Source organism: Zophobas morio, unplaced genomic scaffold (assembly GCF_036711695.1).
Source record: "Zophobas morio isolate AGI-343-1 ecotype UQ-CSIRO unplaced genomic scaffold, CSIRO_AGI_Zmor_V1 ptg000008l, whole genome shotgun sequence".
Classification (NCBI taxonomy): Eukaryota; Metazoa; Arthropoda; class Insecta; order Coleoptera; family Tenebrionidae; genus Zophobas; species Zophobas morio.
The window spans coordinates 7180333-7196359 of NW_026972113.1; the positions used below are offsets into that span (position 1 = coordinate 7180333).

Genomic DNA, 16027 nt, shown 5'->3' on the forward strand with positions numbered 1-16027 from the left:
TTAAGGGATGATTTATGAGGGAAACAACAACGTTTCCAAAAATAAGAGGGCAAGTCAACGCGAAGCGCTTTTGTAATTTTGACATTAATCACAACATGACGAGAAGGGTTGATTCGCATTTTCGCAATTTAATTATGGAAAAGGTTAAATGAGATATAGGGCCTTATCGACCTGTTTACTGCGGCCTACCAATTTATTACTGTAACAAGTAGGGCTTTTAGGGCGCCCATGTATGGGGATTCATCTTCTGGAATCGGATGCGTGAGGGGCGATATTTTTAAGTTTTCGCTAAACGCGGATCTGTTGGAATTTGCAGCTCGGTGGAGGTTATTCCGACAGAACGCAAAAAATACCCTCTCAGCAATAATAACAAGCTTTAACTTCAAGTGTTTATTTATACATCGGAAGAATGTCACGTGGAAATTTGTTTGATTTGAATAACTGCCAAATTTGGCATCGAACGTGCGACCACCTGTGTTCGTGTAATACTGCACAACGTTTAAATTATTTTAAAATAGAATTCATTGAAATGACTGCATCAAATTGTTGGTTGGATTATCAACCAAATTTTGGGTAGCATTTTACCGTCTATATTTGACAACAATCGGTCCAGTAGTTTCGGAGATTACGTGTTTAATAAAAAACGTTGAGAAAACATAAAAGTGGCCATTCGTCAGATGGACTCGATTACTATTCACTCAGGAAGTAAAAATTGAAAATTCGAATATCGGTAAATTGAAAAGCAAAAAAAAAGAATAAAAACTGAAGAATGGAAAAATTGAATATTCGAAAACTCCAAAAATTTAAAAATCGAGAATTTGAAAAATCCAAGAACTGAAAAACTGAAAAATCGGGAAAGAAATAGATTGAAAATTTTAATATCGAATAGTCGAGAATTCAAAAATTGGAAAACCGAATATTCGAAGTTCTAAAAAACGAAAACCGAAAACCCAAAAAAACAAAAATGTGAAAATCGAGATTTCGAAAAATCCACGAAAATCGGAAGGTCGAAAAATTGAAAAATTGAAAATCTGAAATTTCGTAAATTGAAAATCTGAAATATACAAGAATCGGAGAAAAGAAAACACTAATTGTTGAAAATCGAAAAATCGAATAGTGGAAAAATTGAAAATGAAAATCCGAAATTTCGTAAATTGAAAATTTGAAAAATCGTAAATTCAAAATACGAAAAATCGAAAGTGGAAAAATAGAAAATTCGCTGAAAGAAATATTCGAAAGAGCGGAGAGTCGAAAAATTGAAAAATCGGTAAATTGAAACCCCGAAAAGTAAAAAAGTTGAAAATTCGAATATCGAAAAATCCCAAATCGACATATTTAAAACAACGGAAATCGAAAACCCAAAAATTCAAAAACTTGAAAATTGAAATTTTGAAAAATCGAATAATTCAAGAATCGAAAGGACGGAAAAACGAAATATCGAAAGTTGAAAGTCGAAAAACTGAGAGGTTGAAAAATGTAAAAATTGAAAAATTAAGACAACCAAATTAAAAAAATAAATAAAATTCAAGTGTCAAAAATCGAGAATTCGATAAATGTAAAAATTGAAAATCAGAAATTTCATAAAATAAAAATTTGAAAAATAGAAAATTCGCAAGTCGAAAAATCGAAAATTCGATGAATAAAATACTTAAAAAATCGAAAATTGGAAAAACGAAAATTCAAAAATCGGAAATCGAATCAAAAATCGGAAATCGAAAAATTGAAAAATTCAGTAATTGAAAAGCAGAAAAATTGAAAAAGTGAAAAGTAAAATTCAAAATTCAAATTTCGAAAACTTAACAAATCAAATATCGAAAAAATTGAAAAATGCAAGAATCGAAAGAAAGAAAAACAAATTATCGGAAGTTGAAAAATAAAAAAATCGAAGTCGAAAAATGGAAAAATTAAAAAATCGAGAAAACTAAATTAAAAAAATTCAAAATTCAAATATCAAAAATCGAAAATTCGAAAAATGGAAAAATCTAAAATCCGAAATGTCGTAAATTAAAAATTTGATGAATGAAATACTTGAAAAATCGAAAATTGGGAAAACTAAAATTCAAAAAATCGGAAATCGAAAAATTGAATATTTGAGAAATTGAAAAGTAGAAAAATTGAAAAACCGAAAAGTAAATTTTAAAATTCGAGTTTCGAAAATTGAACAAATCAAACATCGAAAAATCGAAGAGTCGAAGTGGAAATATGGAAAAATTAAAAAATCGGGAAAACGAAGTTAAAAAATGGAAAATTCGAATATCAAAAACTGAAAATTCGAAAAATGAAAATACCTAAAATCAGAAATTTCGTAAACTAAAAATCTGAAAAATAGAACACTCGATGAATGAAATACTTAAAAAATCGAAAATTGGAAAAAAGAAAATTCTAAAAATCGGAAATTGAAAAACCGAAAAGTAAAAAGTTGTAAATTAAAATTTCTAAAAATGTACAAATAGAATATGGAAAAGTCGAAAAACGACACATTTAAAAAAATGAAAATCGAAAACCCGAAAAACCAAAATTTTTGAAAATCGAGATTTGGAAAAATCGAAAAATCCAAGAATTGGAAGAAAGAAAAAACGAATTAACGAAAATTGAAAAATCGGAAAATCGAAGTCGAAGCAAGAAAAAATGAAAAATCGAGAAAACGGAATTAAAAAAGTTCAAAGTTCAAACATCAAAAATTGAAAATTCGAAAAATGGAAAAATAGAAAATTCAAAATATCTAAAAAAAATCGAAAATCGAAAAATCGTAAATTCAAAGAATGAAAACATACTTGAAAAAACGAAAATTTGAACGGAAGTCGAAAAATTTGAAAATTTGAGAAATTGAAAAATCGAAAAGCAAAATTGACGCTTCGAATTTCAAAAAACGAACAAATCGAAAATCGAAAAATCGAAAAACCAAAAAATTGAAAAATCGGGATTTCAAAAATCGAAAATTCAAAAAATCATAATTAAAAACATTTAATTTTGCCTTAGAAATAACTGATCTAATCAATTTTTCTTAAATAAGAAGCAAAGTTTTTTCTTTCTCAAAAAATCGAGGAATTGAAAAACCGAAAAGTAAAAAAGTAGAATTGACAGATATTTAAAAAACGAAAATCGAAAACTTGAAAAAACAAAAATTTGAAAATCAAAAGAATCGAAAGAGGGAAACGAATTATCGAAAGCGAAAAATTCGAAAATTCGAAAAACGAAAAACTGAAAATCGGAAAATCGCAAGTTCCAAAAATCGAAAAATTGACTAATCAAATGTTCGAAAAAGAGAAAATCGAAAATTTCTTCATATAATAAAGCGTTTAGATTTTGCAATTTCGAAGTTAAATTTTAAAATGATACATAATTTTGATTTTTGGCCCAAAAATCTGGACGTCTAGGATTCATGAATCACACATTTATTTTGCAAAATTGTAAAATGACGTAAATATTTTTTAAGGAGGGCATAAACGAAAAAAAAATTTGATTAACGATTTACCATCCTTACGATAACCTTAAATTGAGTGCAGGACTATGTTACTTTATGAAATTGAAAACACATTTACTATCTACAAATTTGAGGAGGTGACGTAATCACACTAATAGTGGGAATGAGTCAACAAAATGTAGTGCATTTGGTTGTTTATTTAAAATCCTTCAAAAGCATTATTCCATCCCAAAGATAAAATTATCGCTAAAAAAACAGAGAACGTTGTGAATATGACAGCTTAAGTTGTTTATGAAATTGTTTACTCACACTTGTTCACAAAGTATAAATAAACAATTATCATGTTGTAGCGTGCTCTACATTTAAAAGCTTTTTGTCGCCTTGTTGAAAAGAAACTTTGTTGTTGAAACAAGTCAAACTTCAGATTTCTTTACGAAAATACGAAAATGTTCCAAAAATGATTGGTTACTTCCGGGTTCCGGGTTTATGGTTACTTAGAATTTCAAGTCACTTGAGTAGTAACTCAAGTGACTTGAAATTCTAATTTAACTAAAAGCACTCAGCATTATCGCCACATAAAAACAAGCCTTCTTATCATTACGCAATAATTATTCCACGAACGGCTTATTCGTTACGTAAATAATTATGTTGTTTAATGTTTGATAAATTCGTTCAAGACTCTAAGTGCTTTACCCTTGCCTTTAAAAATATATTCCAAACATCCATTTTTGTTTAAATTAAAAGCGGTTTCAGACAGTATACATATATATTTTACTGCAGCTTCACTTGTTTCTTTACATAACTTTCTTTGTAAAATTTAGCAAACAAATATAGTACCACCAAAATATACAATACAAGCATCAGTGAATTCCATTTAGGGAAAGAACAGTACGGATTCAGCAGATGTACGACATAATTCACAAGTAGCATACAGTTGCCACCCTAGAATTATTAGTATATTATATGCTCCCAAAATTTTGCAAAACCTACCACTTGTAGTATTGTGATATATTTTTTCCACCACAGCTGTTTTCGCTCCATCCACGTACTCAGCAAATAATAAAGATACATGACTACATGTACACAACAATTTATATAACCACTCAAAACATGTGGACCTCCGGGAGCATAATTCAAACTTATCCAAGACACCAAAACTAATCCCCCGTGGTGAAACACGTGCAGAAACGAAACTTGATTGTTCTTTTTGCGCAAAACGAAAACAATCTGAAAGGAAAATTTGCAACTGTGGTTAAAATAAAACGTACCGTTTCCACTAAATCCACCAGTTTGAGCAACACATATCTGTGCTGCACTGTTAGAAGGGACATAGATTCCACAGAAGTTGGTGAGTCGGAATTGGTACACAGTAAACTGACATTTTTTAAGTTCAACCAAAACTGAAAGAAGTTTCTCGGTTATTGTCACTGCGTAGTTGCAGAACTAACCATCACAGCAAGGTAACCGTTGCTAAAAATCTGAATCAAATTGTAGACAAAAATAACATGGTTGAGTTTCATTGGTTCCCTGTTTTTCATCAAAGTTGGTCCAAGTTTCGTAACGAAAACGAGATAGAGAGCCACGAGACCGAAAGGTTGGAAGAGTGAGTGTGTTAGAAAAAAATCGTCGACGGTTTTGTCTGAAAAGTGGGTATAAGTCGTGAAAAATAAGTATGCTTGAATACCTTTCATTTCGCCGAGAGTTGTCATGGTAAGCGTGGAATTCAAAATGTTTAAACACCATGTGGATGGTATGGGTGTGCTAACCTTTTATATAGAAACGCAGAGGTGATAAGCTAAAACATAAATTTGCCTTGCGTACTATACTCATAAAAAAACACTATAATTTTAAAGAGATAAGTCGCCTTTTACAATACACCTTGTGGATAATGTTTAAGAAGAAAACAAATAAAGAAGGTAAACAACAAACAACACACATTAGTTGGTATTTGTCCCTGTTCTCCACAACGAAAATGAGGAAAAAGTGGGGATGAGACTAGCATCTGCAGCGAAGACTCTATCTCGGTCCCACAACACAAAATGAAAAAAAGAAACTGCAGACATATATTTATTTTATGAGACTTACATTTCTGACTTTACATAGCTCTTCTTGTAAAAAACACCAAATAAATACAGTATCACCAACATATAAACTAAATTAATCACCAAAATCCACTTAGGGAAAGAACAAAACGGATTCAGCAAATGTATAACATAGTTTAAAAGGATGAACGAGTTGCCACCCTAAAACTCTCAAAATAAACAGGGCTAAAACCCGGTCCAACTTACCACTTGAAGCACCGTGATGTATTTTTTCCACCACTGATGTTTCTGATTCGTCCACATACTTTGTAAATAATAACAATACATGATTGCGTGAACAAGACAATTTATACAAGCAGACAGATAATTTGGACCTCCAGGACTATACTTGAGACCTATCCAAGACATTAAAAAAACCCCAATGTGGTGAAACACGTGTAAAAAAGAAACTTGCTTGTCCTTTTTGCGCAAAATAAAAATACCCTAAAAAGAAATTAGGACCGTGCTTAAAATATTGAAAACGTACCGTTTCCAAAAAGTCGAACAATTTGAGCAACACGTATTTGTGGTGTAATGTTACAATGGAAAAAGAGTCTCGGGAGGTAATAGTACACAATATACTAACAGATTTTAAATCTGGGAAACCCTAAAAACATTTTTCGGTTTATTCTTACTACAAAATTACTATACTGACTAAAATAACTATAAAAACGTTGCTGAAAATCTGAAATAAATTATACAAAACCATTACAGGTTTCAGTTGCATTGGTTCCCTGTTTTTCATGAAGTTTGGTCCAATTTTCGTAACGAGAACCAGATAGAGAACTATGAGACCAAAAGGTTCAAAGACTGACTGCGTTAGCAAAAAATCGTCGAACGGTTTGTCTGAGAGGTGTATAATTATTAGTAGAAAATAAGTATTATTAAATACCTTTCATTATATCTGGGCTGGTCATCGCAATTCAAATTGCAAATAATGTTTAACACGATGACGATGTTGTACTAACGTTTTATACTTAAGCGTAGGCGTGTTTGTACCCATAGTGATAAGCAAAAACACAAGTTAGCTCAGAAATTCAATAAGTTTAATCAGAAAGGTCGTGTTTTACAACACACGGTGATATTCAAGAAAAACGTTTTTCGCTTTTCCACAACAAAAATGAGAAAAAGTGTGGATCGAACCAGCATCTGCTGCTGCAACTGTACCTCCCTTCTATGTTTAAAGAGTTAAAATAAAGGACTAACATAATTAAAATTTAATGAAAATAATTCAGAAGGTTAACATAATTTCTTAATATTTTATGACAACTTCGCATTTCCCTCTAGATAATTTTTATTGTAAAAATTACTAAACAAATATAGTAGTACCAACATATACGTTGTATCGCTCAGTAAAATCCACTTAGGATACGAACAGGACGGGTTCAGTAAAGATACGACATTAATCAAAAATATAAACCAGTTGGCAACCTAAAATTCTCAAAATAAATCAATCCAAAACACAGTCCAACTTACCACTTGAAGCACTGTCATATATTTTTTCCACCACAACTGTTTCTTATCAATCGACGTACTTAATAAATAATAAAAATACATTAACGTATGAACAACACAATTTATGACAGCACTCAGATAGTTTGGCCCTCCAGGACTATACTTAAGTCCTATCCAGGTTAGCGAAAATACTCCAACGTGGTGAAATACGTGTAGTAAAGAAACTTGATTGTCCTTTTTTCGTAAAACGAAAATAATCTAAACAGAGAATAGCGACTATGCTTAAAACAAAACGTACCGTTTCCAAAAAATCGAACACTTTGAGCAAAGCATATGCATGGTGTGTTGTTACAACGGAAAAAGAGTCTTGGGAAGTAATGCTACACAGCAGAATAACAGTTTTTAAATTTGGGAGACCCTAAAACAAGTTTTTAAGTTACTTTTATCGGGGAATTCGCACACTTACTAAAATAATCAAAACGACGTTGATGAAAATCTGCAATAAATTATAGGCAATCATAACATTGTTCAGCTTCATCGGTTCCCTATTTTTCATTAAGTTCGGTCCGATTTTCGTGACGAAAATTAGATAGACTGCTACGAAAGCAAAAGGGTGAAAGATCGACTGCGTAATGAAAAAATCTGTAAACCTTTTGTCTGAAAAGTATGAATTCAGCACGTGAGCTTAAATACCTGTCATTTCGTGGAGGTTTGTAGCACAAATATGAGCTCGGAAATTCTAGTGTTTAACCAAAAAAAAGCTGGTTAATTGTGTTCGACCTAAATTTTATGTCGAAAACGATGCATTTTCGCTATTTTGCATAGATAAGGTAAGTTGACTTTTATAGCTTTATATAATGTTAAAACGATAACAAACGTAAAAAGTTGACTTAATGTATGTTATTTATATGTTGTTTACTCATGTTTGATTGTTATTTGCCCCACACTCATTTTTTTTCTCCACAACGAAGAAGAGGATAGGTAAGACGAGCATCTGCAGACACAACTCTATCTGTGTTTTTATTAGTGGAATCGCCGCGAAAACCTTGATCATCAGGAGAATATTTACAGTTTATCCAAGTAATCAAAAAACCGAACACATGTATAAAAGGGACCTGATGAAGATGATCTAAACAGAAACGTTGAATAGGTGATTGCATAGTTAAAAATTTGCTGCTCGCTACAAAATGTATGAAATCGTATTTGACCCAAGCAGCATAAACACTGGTGAATTCTTTCCTACTAAGCTCTGTTGTGTGTCTAGTAATAACAATTGTTTGCCCTTCAAGGTTACAAACAAAACATATTGTTACTACTTACAAGTTTTATCTAATCTTGGAGCTTTTAAAGTGGAAATTTCACGATTAACGTTAAATAAATTATCACTGTAAAGCGAATTTTAGGCTAAAATAGGCCCTAAAATAGTCGATAAAAACGGGTAAAAATGGTAATATCGGCGCTTTAGGCAGAATTTTTAAAAATAGCGCAAAATACTAGATGATAAGAATTTCTAAACACTTTCACACTTTTGAACTTCAGTTTACGAAAACCCAAGACGAACTAATTGATACAGAAAGAGAATTCCAAAAGAAAGTTGTAGGAGGGCAAGGTATATTTAAGACATCAAAGCCCTTCCTAGAAAAACAACAATCCGAAAGAATGTACCATATTTCAGCATCCTGAAGAATTCGAACTACTTCGAGAGAATCCAACAGAATCCGAAAGAATAACCAAAAAGTCCAAAGAATATGACATAAACAGAATAAATTTGAAATCCGAAAGTTTTGGAAATATGGCGAAATAATACGAAAGAATACAAGAAAATCTGGGCAAATTTCGAAAGAATTTGAAAGAATCCTAGTGAACACTAGAGAATCCGGCTAAATTCCAAGAGAATCGAAGATAATCCGGAAGAATACGAAAGAGAATTAGGCAAATATCGAGAAAGTTGGAGAGAATACCGAAAAATTCTAAAGAAATCGTGCATAATGCGGGAGAATGCTAGAGAATCTAAAAACTAAATTACTATATTTCAGCAGCTTAGCGAATTCAAAGATGATTCGAGAGAATCCAACAAAGTCCAAAGAATAAGCAAAGATGCCGGAAGAATACAAGATAATCCGAAAAAAATCGAGATCGGAGAGAGTATCCAAAAGAATACAAGAGAATCCTGTCAAATTCCTACAGAATACGAAAGTATCGGGAAGAATCAATAACAATCCAAGAGAATGTGAGAGAATCCGGAAAAATCTGAAAGAATTCGCGAGATTAAGCAAAAAGTCGAGATCCGAAAATTTCGGAAAGTATACGTGAAGAATCCCAAAAGAATACGAGATAATATGAGAGATTAAAACGAAATTGCCCGAGACGAGGAGAGACCCCGGAAGAATGTGAAAGAATCCATGCAAATACGAGAGAATCCGGCTACATTCTAGGAGAATGGGAGATAATCTGGAAGAATGCGAAAGAGTCCGAGAGAATCCGAGAAACTACCCAGTAAACACAGTTACGTCGTAGCGATGTTAATGCCACTTAACTCTGTCTACGATCTTGTTATCTGTTACATCCCAAACTGCGTACATTTGCTTTATCTGTGCAATGTAATGTAATCAACAGTGACCCATGCTTGTAACATACTGGTGACATCCACATTGTTTCAGACTAGAGACGTGCTCGCTGGTACATCATCATAACGTTGTGTTAGTATGTCGCTAGATTCTCTATATTTTGATGTATTTGTTACGTTTTATTTTAAACGCCAATATAACGTATTAAATGGACATAGACGTTACGTATATATCGCAACATCGTAAACATATGACACTCAGTATATTTTATTAACATGGTCTATGCGATATGAATAGGCATTTCAAAAAGTCTAGTTACCATTTAGGGATATGGATATGGAGAGTAAAATTTAGAGCTTACAGTCAATTTTTATTTTATTCAATGTTTGAAAAAATATAATATGTAATAAGTAATAAAATACCAAAATTAATATTAATTCATAATATAAATAAATAAATATATATATATATGATTTGCTAATTCGAAAATAATCCAATATAATTTACACTTAAAAAAAGACACAGAAACTATAAACCGTCGTTGTTTTTTCTTTCTTCAGGCGTTGACTAGAATGCCGTAGCCACTCTGAGCAGCGTTGTTCTACTTCTTTTTCTATTGGGGAATGGGTCTTCATTGTAATTTCTTCAAAAATAAAAATTGTAATAAATATATTTATTGCAAAAAAATACCTTTCATGATATTCATTGTTTTTGTCCCAGCCGTTTTGGAATTTTCCTACCGAACAAACAAGCTACAGCAAATTCGCTGGAATTTTTTTTTTTTAATACACGCCCCACATTGTTCTTTTTCCCATTACCACCTATCTGGGACAATAGCAGTTCCTGAAATAAGAAAAGAAGAAAATATTTTTATGTGTATATATCGAGTAACTCTGAAATAAGTTCGGAAAATAAAACCACAACATCACGAAGTAGAGAAAATTTTAAGTAATTTCTTTTATCTAGTCCTAATTCAGGGGAAAACATATCAAGATCCACACCTCATTCAGTGCCATTTGTTTTCATCTAAGCAACACACAGCAAAAACAAAGAAAAAATTTAGTCACAATGGAAACTGAATAAATCATTGCCGCATCATTTACATTTAACAAGATGTTCTGTATTTGTTTCTTGAGATTGGAGCAGCAATTTAATTACTTTGAATCCGTGTGACAATTAAAGAATTTTTTTTTCCGAATCTATTTGGAAGTCACCGCGTATGTATAACATACAGGGTGCTTCACTATAAGACTTTTCTGCAACCCACTATGTATGTAACGTGTTAAGCGAAATGTGTCATGTTTAGTAGGTTTCTAAAAAGTGTTATAGTATTACAGGCATCTACCTGTATATAATATCAAAAATTATGTTACACGTAACAGGTGCATATTTTGCATTTTTATCAATTTTTGTGCTACTTTGAAAAAAAAAATGCAATTCGATCGGCATTTTTCTGGAAAGACGAAATTTCATGAATCATATTGCAAATATTGTCCTGAGCTTCAAATAACTGGGAAAGGTTTGGGTTTTATGGTAGTTTGGAGGAACCACTGGGTGTTAAGCCATCCTTCCAGATAAATTCGGGTCCTAATTACTTTTGGAAATACCGTTCATTTCAATATTTTTGTTCGTTACTTAAGTGTATTAATGGTATGTTTTATGGTGGTCGAAGGGACGTTATCCTATTATTTTTCATCGTGAGTTTGCATTTATTTAAAGCGATAGAGATGTGTGTCAATATGTAGATAACTCAAATTAATTTATGAATTAAACCTTTTCCTGAACTTATTCTTCAAGAAGAAACTGTGTTTTGTTGTGCCTGCTCTAATCCGATAAGTATTTTTACATCTGTGGACGCAGTACGCAGTTTTTCTGTTTACAAATACATACTTTAGAATCACCGGAAAAATTTTTGTTAGAATATTTCGAAAAATATTTAAAAATAAATTGTTACCAAAATAGTAATTAAATAGTCGATTACTACTATTTCTTAATTCGTTCTGTTTACCTATATTTATTTTTTAGTATAAGAATATTATCTTAAAAAATGTCATTTATTTGTCAGTGAGATCTAATTAAGCACTTTGCAATGTGGTTTATGTATTTTTTGTAATAAAAAGTAAGGTGTTTTTGCAATTTGTAAATAAATTTAGTTCGGTTATTACGCTTTTTTTATTTTTGGAGCATATGCAACTGCATATCTCTGCATATATTAAGAAAGTTATTGCATATTTGCATAAATTTGATGCATGTCATATGATCATATTTCCCAAAATTTTGCTGCATATTTTCCGCTCTCTAGTTATTATACATACACTCTGTTACCGACATTAAAAAAAGTCTACACTATTTCGTCATATCTGTTGCTTTATTATCAGTTTTCAGTTAGCTACATATTGGATATGAAATTAAGTGAATTTTTTGAATAAATAATAATTTAAAGATCAACCACGAAAATACTCAATTATAATTATACATTATACATTACCAGTTTATTTTAGAGCCCAAGATTACATTGGAAAAGTCTAAACTTTTGAAAATTGATTGCGAAAGTCAATACACAAAACTCGATGATCAATTATTGTTTCGTATTCAAATTATTATTTATTTTCCTTACGATCAAAGTGAAGAAATTATTTAATTCATTTTTATTTAAGAACGATATCGCTGACCTTGAAATAGATTAGTTTTTTAATTTCGATTTTTTTCTTTGTGCTGCTTTTGTTGCCGATCACCATATTTTGCATTAGAATTAATAAAATGATGAAATATATCATTTTATTTATCGAGCTCATTTCAAAATCCTGTATATGTATAATTGTTCCCTTTTGGAAGTGACGCATAGGCAGAGGTTAAAAAATAATGTCTCATTACTAGTCTTAATTGGTATTACCTGTTAGATGGGACATTTGTTAATTCTGATCATAAACTATGTGCATTAAGTCTATTGTTCTGCTTTATAAAGCGCAGGTCGATGTGGACGTATAAAAATAAAATTATAAATAAATATAATTACAGGAAATATAATATGAAAAAAAAAAATATTAAGAGCAACTCACTATTGGCGTCATCTCGCTTGTGCAAGATTTAAGACAGGGAAGAAATTTCTTTTTTTAAGACTCAGCATCTTTTGTTTATGAATATACTATTTACTTGCAACACAAACATAAATAATAAATATAAAATAGAGCTATATAATACTCGATATGTATGTTTTTAAATGTTTTTTGCTGTTGCCCTGTCAGAAACGTTAATTTTCGATTTAACATGTCATTTTGTAAAATGAACTAAAAAACACTTTACATAATTAACTAATAACAATAAAACATTCCGAAGCATGTATATATATATTAATCAGATATCTAGTAACTACAGTTAACATTACTTATTGGTTACATAACCGTAGTACTCCATTGTGATGTTACAAGGCTTACCTGCCAACTATATCGCTGCGACACAATAATGAGATATCTAGTAAATGCAGTTAACATTAGGTGTTAGTTACATAACAGGAGTACCACAGTGTGATGTTTAAATGCTTATGTGCAAGCTATATCGCTGCGACATAATAATGAGATATCTAGTAAATGTAGTTAACATTACGTATTGGTTACATAGCATGAGTACTCCATTGTGATGTTATATAGCTTACGTTCCAGGTATATCGTTAAGACATAATCATGCGATGTCCTTATTGTTCTTTTGTGAGTACGTACCTGTCACGTCAACATCACAACTGTGTTTACTGGGAATCTTTGAAGGACGTCAAAATTGATACAAAAGAAACTGCAGACATATATTTATTTTATGAGAGTTACATTTTTGACTTTACATAGCTCTTTTTGTAAAAAACAGCAAATAAATACAGTATCACCAACATATAAACTAAATTCATCACCAAAATCCACTTAGGGAAAGAACAGAACGGATTCAGCAAATGTATAACAAAATTTAAAAGGATGAACGAGTTGGCAGCCTAAAACTCTCAAAATAAACTGGGCTCAAACGCGGTCCAACTTACCACTTGAAGCACTGTGATATATTTTTTCCACCACTGATGTTTCTGATTCGTCCACATACTTTGTAAATAATAACAATACATGATTGCGTGAACAAGACAATTTACTAAAGCACACAGATAATTTGGACCTCCAGGACTATACTTCAGCCCTATCCAAGACATTATAAAAACTCCAACGTGGTGAAACACGTGTAGAAAAGAAACTTGCTTGTCCTTTTTGCGCAGAATGAAAATACCCTAAAAAGAAAATTATAACCGTGCTTAAAATATTTAAAACGTACCGTTTCCAAAAAGTCGAACAATTTGAGCAGCACGTATTTATGGTGTAATGTTACAACGGAAAAAGAATCTCGGGACGTAATAATACACAATATACTAACAGTTTTTAAATCTGGGAACCCCTAAAAACGTTTTTCGGTTTATTCTTACTAGAAAAGTACTATACTGACCGAAATAACTATAAAAACGTTGCTGAAAATCTGAAATAAATTATACAAAACCATTACAGATTTCAGCTGCATTGATTCCCTGTTTTTTATGAAGTTTGGTCCAATTTTCGTAACTAAAACCAGATAGAGAGCTACGAGACCAAAAGGTTCAAAGACTGACTGCGTTAGCAAAAAATCGTCGAACGGTTTGTCTGAGAGATGTATAATTATTAGTGGAAAATAAGTATTATTAAATACCTTTCATTATGTCTGGGCTGGTCATCGCAATTTGAATTCCAAATGATGTTTAACACAGACACTGACAATGTTGTACTAACGTTTTATACTTAAACGTAGGCGTGTTTGTACCCATACTGATAAGCAAAAACACAAATTAGCTCAGAAATGCAATAGTTTTAATCAGAAAGGTCGGCTTTTACAACATATATTTTAAACGTATTTTCAAGAAAAGCGCTTTTCGCTTTTCCACAAGAAAAATGAGAAAAACTGTGGATCGAACCAACATCTGCTGCTGCAACTGTACCTCCCTTCTTGTCTGTAATATATCGAAAATGTTACAATCTGTTAACTGAATTTATTATTTCAAAGTAAAAATGTATCGTAAAGTTTAAAGGGGTAAAATAAAGGACTAGTATAATTAAAATTTAATGAAAATATTTGAGAAGGTTAACATCGATTTATCACATGTTTTATGACAACTTCGCATTTTCTCTTACATAATTTTTATTGTAAAAATTACTAAACAAATATAGTAGTACCAACATATACGTTGTATCGCTCAGTAAAATCCACTTAGGATACGAACAGGACGGGTTCAGTAAAGATACGACATTAATCAAAAATATAAACCAGTTGGCAACCTAAAATTCTCAAAATAAATCAATCCAAAACACAGTCCAACTTACCACTTGAAGCACTGTCATATATTTTTTCCACCACAACTGTTTCTTATCAATCGACGTACTTAATAAATAATAAAAATACATTAACGTATGAACAACACAATTTATGACAGCACTCAGATAGTTTGGACCTCCAGGACTATACTTAAGTCCTATCCAGGTTATGGAAAATACTCCAATGTGGTGAAACACGTGTGGTAAAGAAACTTGATTATCCTTTTTTCGTAAAACGAAAATAATCTAAACAGGGAATAGCGACTATGCTTAAAACAAAACGTACCGTTTCCAAAAAATCGAACACTGAGCAATGCATATGCATGGTGAGTTGTTACAACGGAAAAAGACTCTTGGGAAGTAATGCTACACAGCAGATTAACAGTTTTTAAATTTGGTAAACCCTAAAACAAGTTTTTAAGTTACTTTTATCGGGGAATTCGCACACTTACTAAAATAATCAAAACGACGTTGATGAAAATCTGGAATAAATTATAGGCAATCATAACATTGTTCAGCTTCATCGGTTCCCTATTTTTCATTAAGTTCGGTCCGATTTTCGTGACGAAAATTAGATAGACTGCTACGAAAGCAAAAGGGTGAAATATCGACTGCGTAATGAAAAAATCTGTAAACCTTTTGTCTGAAAAGTATGAATTCAGCAAATAAGCTTAAATACCTGTCATTTCGTAGATTTTTGTAGCACAAATATGAGCTCTGAAATTCTAGTGTTTAACCAAAAAAAAGCTGGTTAATTGTGTTCGACCTAAATTTTATGTCGAAAACGATGCATTTTCGCTATTTTGCATAGATAAGGTAAGTTGCGTTTTATAGCGTTATATAATGTTAAAACGATAACAAACGTAAAAAGTTGACTTAATGTATGTTATTTATATGTTATTAACTCATGTTTGATTGTTATTTGCCCCACACTCATTTTTTTTCTCCGCAACGAAGAAGAGGAAAGGTAAGGCGAGCATCTGCAGAGACAACTCTATCTCTGTTTTTATCATCAGGACAATATTTACAGTTTATCCAAGTAATCAAAAAACCGAACACATGTAGAGAAGGGACTTGATGAAGATGATCTAAACAGAAACGTTGAATAGGTGATTGCATAGTTAAAAATTTGCT

The 16027-nt window shown here is 31.5% G+C and overlaps 5 protein-coding genes across 5 annotated transcripts; all 5 read right to left on the reverse strand.

The window, feature by feature from the left end:
- Nucleotides 1-4195: 4195 nt before the first annotated feature.
- Nucleotides 4196-5133, reverse strand: LOC135125547 (very long chain fatty acid elongase 4-like). The gene is made up of 5 exons (XM_064051210.1): nucleotides 5109-5133; nucleotides 4873-5063; nucleotides 4693-4824; nucleotides 4415-4651; nucleotides 4196-4366 (listed from the first exon to the last, which is right to left on the reverse strand). The coding sequence occupies exons 1-5, from the start codon at nucleotides 5131-5133 to the stop codon at nucleotides 4196-4198; spliced, it is 756 nt and encodes a 251-aa protein (XP_063907280.1).
- A 228-nt stretch (nucleotides 5134-5361) lies between these two features.
- On the reverse strand, nucleotides 5362-6422 carry LOC135125548 (very long chain fatty acid elongase 4-like). The gene is made up of 6 exons (XM_064051211.1): nucleotides 6398-6422; nucleotides 6218-6351; nucleotides 5993-6112; nucleotides 5713-5949; nucleotides 5510-5667; nucleotides 5362-5440 (listed from the first exon to the last, which is right to left on the reverse strand). Exons 1-6 carry the CDS (start codon nucleotides 6420-6422, stop codon nucleotides 5362-5364), a joined length of 753 nt encoding a protein of 250 aa, XP_063907281.1.
- A 343-nt stretch (nucleotides 6423-6765) lies between these two features.
- On the reverse strand, nucleotides 6766-7731 carry LOC135125549 (very long chain fatty acid elongase 4-like). The gene is made up of 5 exons (XM_064051212.1): nucleotides 7654-7731; nucleotides 7427-7602; nucleotides 7259-7378; nucleotides 6982-7218; nucleotides 6766-6936 (listed from the first exon to the last, which is right to left on the reverse strand). Exons 1-5 carry the CDS (start codon nucleotides 7658-7660, stop codon nucleotides 6766-6768), a joined length of 711 nt encoding a protein of 236 aa, XP_063907282.1. The 5' UTR covers nucleotides 7661-7731.
- Nucleotides 7732-13205: 5474 nt separating this feature from the next.
- LOC135125551 (very long chain fatty acid elongase 4-like) lies at nucleotides 13206-14334 on the reverse strand. Its single transcript, XM_064051213.1, has 6 exons — nucleotides 14235-14334; nucleotides 13998-14188; nucleotides 13830-13949; nucleotides 13549-13785; nucleotides 13360-13503; nucleotides 13206-13280 (listed from the first exon to the last, which is right to left on the reverse strand). Exons 1-6 carry the CDS (start codon nucleotides 14257-14259, stop codon nucleotides 13206-13208), a joined length of 792 nt encoding a protein of 263 aa, XP_063907283.1. The 5' UTR covers nucleotides 14260-14334.
- On the reverse strand, nucleotides 14324-15417 carry LOC135125552 (very long chain fatty acid elongase 4-like). The gene is made up of 5 exons (XM_064051214.1): nucleotides 15346-15417; nucleotides 15199-15297; nucleotides 14903-15139; nucleotides 14756-14857; nucleotides 14324-14350 (listed from the first exon to the last, which is right to left on the reverse strand). Exons 1-5 carry the CDS (start codon nucleotides 15415-15417, stop codon nucleotides 14324-14326), a joined length of 537 nt encoding a protein of 178 aa, XP_063907284.1.
- Nucleotides 15418-16027: the final 610 nt, after the last annotated feature.